The sequence below is a fragment of the Trachurus japonicus genome, chromosome 16, assembly GCF_045865225.1.
Source record: "Trachurus japonicus isolate A0001 chromosome 16, Traja_1.0".
NCBI classification, from domain to species: Eukaryota; Metazoa; Chordata; class Actinopteri; order Carangiformes; family Carangidae; genus Trachurus; species Trachurus japonicus.
Window position 1 is genome coordinate 14,683,973 of NC_140922.1, and position 7,060 is coordinate 14,691,032.

The following is a 7,060-nucleotide window of genomic DNA, read 5'->3' on the forward strand; positions in this document are numbered from 1 at the left end:
GCAGGGCCATATAGGATAAGAGTGTATTGTTTGGCCAGTGGCGCAGCTGTTGTGGGCTTATTGGCAATTAACATGTTTATCAGCCATTACCAGTGTTGTTGTAGCCTGCAGTTTATTTCTAGTTATCAGACCTGTTCCGAACTATATGCTTAAGGTCTGTTGTCAAGGAAGGGCTATCCAAAAATAAGTTCAAAAGACGGTGTTGTTGACCCTCGTGAGCCCGGTGCCAGACGGACAGTGACAGCAGGGGCGTCAGACACATGCCACAGCACGTGTGCGGTGTGGCACCAACAAGGCACTTTCCCCTCATCACTCAAACTCACCATGTGGTAGAAGATTACTTACATCATTTACTTAACTAAAAGTAGCCTGATGTCACAGTAAAAACATTTTTAGTACAAGTAGAGGCCCTGCAATAAATATCTTCAGGTACTATAGATCTATAGGTAGTATCCAAATGAAAGTACTCACAATGCAGTCTGGTCTGGTTGTTGTGCTATTGTATAATCCACCTGTGTGTGTTATTCTTGATGCACCAATGTAAAAATAGCATTTTTGTTGGAATCAGTAGCCAAAATGGAGCTAATTGTATTGATTAAACTGTTTCTGTTTACACAGTATTTTAAATTTAATTAACTTGTTGGATTTTTTTCTAAATAAAATCCTAATCATTAAAGTAACAAAAAAAGTTTGTCAAATTAATGAAGTGAGGGAAAAAATAACTATATATTTACATCTTAAATTTTATGCTTGATTAAATGTGAGTACATAAAAATTGCACTTAGAGTACATGAGTAAATTTAGCTATTACGACTTCACCCTGAAGACACAAATAGAATACAACCCACAAAAATACACAATGTTCACAAAAGGGGTCTTGTATTTACTGCCCATAAAATGACTTTATCAAGTCACTCGGTGAATCATGAAAATGACTGTGCTGATACGTCTTGTTCTTGGCACACGCTAGTAAAGTCAGAGGGCACATGTTCTCCCTGTTAGCAATGTAGAACCTGTCACTTAAGCTTTGACCGAGGTAACTAAAAATGGCACTGATTATGTTATGACTCATATAGGATGACAGGGAAGTGGCGACATTTGGATAGATTAAGTTATTGAGTTTCACAACAGGCGCCAGTGATGGTGCAGGCTTTAGGACACCTCTGTAACGATGCAAAATTAGTATAGTATATGGAAGAAGAGCTCATTGATAGATCAAGGAAAAACTGTCATACACTTTCAGAGATGCTAGAGTGATAATGATATTCCAGCATACAGCACATTTTTATTCATCATTCATACACAAGTAAAAATAGTTTTGGGTGCACACTCACATCCAAACATTAACATTTTTAAGTCAGGAAAAAGACTGTTGAATCTACTGTTCAATAGCCTGAACAAAACTCAATGCAGATTCAGGTATGTTATTAGTAGTTACTGTTAACAGTGTCTGCTAACTGTCAAGATTAATTAGCCTACTCCAAAACCAAAATACTTTCTCAAATGCCAAGGCAAGCATGAAAAACACATTTCAAAAGTCCGTACAGCATTAACTTTTGAGGAAATAAGGAATTGCTCTGTCCATGTGTTACTCCACCAGTGAATTAGGCTCCAGAGATCAGGCAAATAATCAAAAAGAAAAAATGTAGTTTAAGAAAGAACAATGCTTTGGTCCATAATAGTGGATCATTAATTTTTCAAAAGACGTGTCATTAAAAAAAAGAAAAGAAAAAAACACACATCAAAAATCATCTCAGGGAATGCCCAGTGGAATTGTAAAGGAGAGGTAATCTCCCACCTCCCCCCACTCTGCTCTGAAGTGCTGGAAGATGATGATCCAGGTGGTGAGGACCGCTATCCACAGCAATAACCCCAGTGCTGACCTTTTGACATCTAAATGGAAAACACACAGGACAGTTAAAATGACTAAAATAATGATCACACACACAATTATACCCAATGCCATATTTCCCTAAAGCTTTCTTTAGCTTTCCGTCAGGGCCGGCCCCTGGCATAAACACTCTATGCGGTTGTTTAGGGCCTCAGCCGTCAGGTGGGGCCACATGATCAGAAAGGTACTGGGGTTCAATTCAAGTCATTTTAACACGGAGGTCGGCGCGCGCGTTTACGCGACGGTCTTGATATGTTTTTGTTTATATTTCGGTCATTTTACGCCGTAGAAACGCGGTTTAACTGCTCCCGTGACCGAGGGACGGCTCTCCTCTTTCAAATACACCCGCCCTCGATGACCTACGTTATTCACAGCCAGGGTTTGAGAGCCAATAACAGAGCATGGTGCACGCATTGTCCCCTCTCACTGGGTCTCATTCATGAAACGTGAGTAAATCTGTGTGTAGATTTGCACATAAAAGCTCACTCTACTAAAACTCTACTCCGGATTCATGAACGGTGCGGTAAACTCAGATTTGATCGTAAATACGTGTGTAAGATGATGAATGCCAACCCATGGTAAACTAACAACACGCCCCCGGTGATCAGCAATTAGCATATATCTCCATACATGAATAGCCATATAAGGAGATCCTGACCACCATATTAGGAGGTAGGTGCATCCTGTTCACCTGCGGCCATGACGCAAACGAGGAAAGAGGGAGAGATAAAAGAGAGATCGGGGATCGAAGTCATTTTGGGTGAAGTAGAGTCCAGAAAAAATATTTAATTATCTTCTGTTAGTAGTGGTGTGACTGGGACAGGTCAAAGGCGTGGAGAGAAGAAACAGATTTAGTGAAATAAGTGTCCTTGGTTTGTTAAAGAACTGTTTAAGAAGTAAAGCCAGAATAGTTCGATATGAAACATTAAAAAAAAAACACAACTCCAGAGCTACAGCAGCGACGGGAGATGGAGGCTCTTCACAGCCTCAGCTGTATAGGAGCATGGTTGGATCAACACATGAAGTTATATAGGCAGGTTATATTGTTACAGAAGCACCAGCCGTCTGTCACAGCTCCATCCAAACCGGTGCCGACTGCGCTGCTGCGCAGGGTGAAGTGTGCGCCACCCGAGCGTGTAGCAACACAAAAAAGTTTTTTCCGGTTTTATATCAGATTATTATCATCATAAGATGGAGCCTTGACGTGTTTGTGCGTGTCCGATCCCTAAAACGTCTCTCTCTCCAAATATTTCTAATTGTTTGTCATGTTTAAATTACGTGTTTCAAAGGCGTCGACTTATTTTGAACATGAGAGAGAGTAATACGGATTAAAATTGTAATTTCCAACAGTGACAAGCAGTATTTATTTGCATTCCTACATTTACACAAGCGCTACACACAGTCAGGAGCAGGTGTAGATTTTGTGAGTAGCTACGAAAAAATCAGCACTACTAAAAGATTGATGAATGCGGAAATCCACGTAAATTTGCGCTGCTCAGGGTTTACACACAAATCCGTGCTGCTCACGTTTCATGAATGAGACCCAGTGTGCGTAATTGGTTGAATCCATGGTTTACCTACAGCGGCTGGCATGGAGAGAGACGGCAGAGGAGACCGAACTTGTCAATTAAAACAACGGTGAAGCTTCAAACACGCAGAATCGTTTGGAGAGTGAGAGAAGCGGTGATGACGGTGCTTCAGACGCTGAAAGTTTTGACTCATCTGATGAGCAGGATTATTTAAAAAATATATATATATGAGAAAGTTCAGACTTAAACTCAGCTCCAGCTCTGTATACAGACCTGTTAAGCTCTTACACTTTTTTTTTACCTTTCACACAGCACAGACACAGTGACAACACACATTATATGAATAATGTAAGTTGTGTGTTTTCTGTTTATTTAGTAAATATTTTTGTTTGAAGAGGAAAAAAAGCTAATTTCTCATTTAAAAAATCTGATGAAGCTTTGAAGTCAATATTCAGCTTCTTTTATCTCACATTTAAGACATTTGGTGAAAATAGAATGCCAGAATGACAACATTTATGCTCAAAAGGATTTTACAAGATTTCATTTTAGACTTGTTTTCTACACTTATCTATTAGGCTACTGTATTCATATCCTATTTCAAGCACCAAAAGAGTTTGTTCTCATGACTGAAGAAGTGTTTTCACAAGGGATTTGAAATTTTTCAGAAAATTTGGCCTAAATAATTTCTTTATACAGTGTTCTAGGACAAATTGGCCTCAGTAGCGGAAGATAAAACACCTGAGTATTGTTACATCTGTCTATCAAATATGTCTGTATTCAGTTTTAAGCAGTGTATGTGATTTGGTGTTTGTGCTTAGAGTGGGCCACAAACAAAAATCTTGTTTAGGGCCACCAAAATGCTAGGGCCGGCCCTGCTTTCCGTTCTTCATTTACAACCATTTGAGGTAAATCAAATATGTCAATGATGATGTACAATTAATTGGGCAGATACTGTCTTGTTCAAATGGGAAAACTGACTAGAAGTGTCTGTCATGCAAAATTGTACCTACTTCAAGAGTAAGGTCAATGTGGGAGAAGGGGACCAATTTAATAATTTTATCTTCTCACTGAATTGTATTTATGTCAGTGTCAGCAGAAATATGCTTTAGAAATATGCTAAAGGATTAAAATCACAAGTTAAAAATCATATTCATCTCTGGTTTGAATATTTTCCTATGAAAAAATCCAAAGGCAGCTTTAAATCAACTTGCCTCACCTGAAGTAATTCTGTGATTCCCGATGGATGTGTATATTATACAGAATAACATCTGATTTGACTTTTACTGATAATCTTTATAAAATATTACAGTTACATTTTATGTGTGAATGAGGTGCTGAATCCATGGTGTAATTGCATGAATATTAAACACAGTGTTTCATACACAGATTTGGTAAAAATAAATAAATAAGTGAAGCAACGGCCCGTCAATCCTATGATAGCGATGTAGAAATCCTTACACTTACATGTCTTAATCTGGAGTTGTTCTGTGTAGGATGGTTTCATAAAAGCTTCCTTGAAGAACCATACTACATTGACGAGCCAAAGAAAGGGCAAAAAGGCAAAGCCACCTAAGAAAAAAGAGAGACAAAAAAAAACATCAAATACAAAACTACTATATTGTTTCTCAAAGGAATTTTCAATCGAAAGCAACTGGACTTGGTTATTTGTTTAGGAAGACGTTTCACCTCTCATCCAAGAGGCTTCGTCAGTTAACCAAGTCCAGTTTTTTTTCGATTGAAAATTCCTTTGAGATACTATGACCTGGACAAATGAGAATATGCACAGGCTTACTATATTGTTAATATATATTACTAAATGTATAATTATGAAAATTATATGAAGCAATGTGTCAATCTGTATTGATTCCCAGAATTACAAACCAAAAGGGAAGGGTGTGAAACTGACGATAAAGATGTCTGTATCAATGCTTATCCTGTCATGTTTAACTGTTGAGTGTCTCACCTAAATAATATTTACGACACAGGCTTAGCTTCTCCTCGTTGGGCAGTCGTTCCAGGTTCATGTCTAAAACGTCCGGGTCCTGTTAAAGAAAGACAAACAAGGTCCAGTGCAGAACCAACGGGAGAGACCAAACCAGGGACATGAAACGTTTGTTCAAGGAGGTCATGCTAATGATGTCTGCGATTAAAACCCAGTCGTCCAATGACCTGAAAATGACTTAAATGAGGTAATCTCAGTAAAACAGTATGAAATCAAAGCGAGGCGTGACCCCTCTAGCGTTTACTGGCCTAGTCTGCATTGTCAGGTGACTGAAAATTCAACTAATGCTAACATTAGCAACCCGTTAGCTTCACAGAGTTGTTGTTGTTTCGACTGCTACAAACAGCCGTAGCATTAACTACATCGGTCTCCAAATACTGGATGAGGTCGTTGGGTAACACTTCTACGGGATACGGACACGGTCTGCTAGCGGGGGTACTTTACCTGGTGTTTTCAACGCCACAAAAGTCGTCGTGAGTTAATTAGATGGAAACAATCAGACAACACTTCCGTCCTCTTCGCCTGGCCTTCAACTTCTTCGCATTCGCTCTTTGTTGTGTTTGTGGAGCGACATGGTGACGTGTGGCGAACAGCGCCGCCTCCCGTGGTGGTGGTGGCCGAAAGACTGGCGGACCTGGAGAAGTGTGACGCATTCGGTTCAGGGAAAATGTTGAAGTTTTGTGTCAAATTTCTGAAACGGAATCAAGAAATTTCATGAATTCAAACTCCTTTTTTGTGACAATTCCAAGATAATTCTCACTACTGATTCAGAAATTTGGGATCTTTTTCTCAACTGAATCTATTCCCTGATACTTTTCCATCAGTAGCCTACCTCAACTCCTGTCGCCATGATGATTATGAATTTCATGTGCCGCAGATCTAAAATGTGTTCAAATGTCTAACATTTCCTGATAGATCTTTTTTTTTTTTAAGATGTTATTTTATTTCTATAAATTTAAATTAGTCTACTTGTTTTTCTCATGCTTCCTCAGGCCAGTGTATTCTGCAACATTTACCTCTTAAAATTGAACATGAATACATCTAGGCTACATCATACAATAGCCTAATTTAAGCAGCAAATAGCCTATTTCTAATTTCTCCGTCTTTTCTCTTTCTTCCGGATCAGCTTTTTGTGGCGGCGATGAAGACACACTGCCATCTACTGTAATGCAATGTAGAGACAGGATGCTATAAATGAGGTAAGGTCGGCTCATTACAGAGTGCAATGTTGATTATCCCTCTATTTGATGTTAATTTTGGCTGTTTTGATTATTTTGGCTGTTACTAAATAAGATCAATTACTTTATTAATCCCCCTAAGGGAAATTCATGGGAGCTCATCTAACATTTGCAGAATAATTAAAAAGCGTGATGGCTGAAGGGCTATCTCTCCATCCTGCAGTGAGGTGAGAGGAGCTGTCCAGCGCCAAAGTGTTATGAAGCTGATGATAGTTGTTCAGAATGGCCTCCACCATCGTCAGTGCACATCGCTCCGCCACACCCCCATAGTGTCCAACAGGGAAACATGACTGAAGTCTCCTGGTATTATTAAAAGTTCAACTTCACGTGGAACTCCAGCAGTTGTCATGGAAGGGATGTGATATGAAAAATATTTTTCTGCAATCTGCATCTTCTGAGA

At 39.2% G+C, this 7,060-nt stretch overlaps 1 protein-coding gene across 1 annotated transcript; it reads right to left on the bottom strand.

Annotated features, from left to right (window-relative positions):
* Positions 1-1,728: 1,728 nt before the first annotated feature.
* psenen (presenilin enhancer, gamma-secretase subunit) lies at positions 1,729-6,032 on the bottom strand. The gene is made up of 4 exons (XM_085801856.1): positions 5,867-6,032; positions 5,384-5,462; positions 4,885-4,989; positions 1,729-1,893 (listed from the first exon to the last, which is right to left on the bottom strand). Exons 2-4 carry the CDS (start codon positions 5,442-5,444, stop codon positions 1,754-1,756), a joined length of 306 nt encoding a protein of 101 aa, XP_085657982.1. The 5' UTR covers positions 5,445-5,462; positions 5,867-6,032; the 3' UTR covers positions 1,729-1,753.
* Positions 6,033-7,060: the final 1,028 nt, after the last annotated feature.

Excerpts from the sequence above, each read along its gene's own strand:
- psenen (XM_085801856.1), bottom strand. The coding sequence starts at position 5,444 with ATGAACCTGGAACGACTGCCCAACGAGGAGAAGCTAAGCCTGTGTCGT. Across the intron at positions 4,990-5,383 it reads GTGTCGTAAATATTATTTAG|GTGGCTTTGCCTTTTTGCCC; the intron begins GTGAGACACTCA and ends CTTTTTTCTTAG. Across the intron at positions 1,894-4,884 it reads ACAACTCCAGATTAAGACAT|ATGTCAAAAGGTCAGCACTG; the intron begins GTAAGTGTAAGG and ends TTTTCCATTTAG.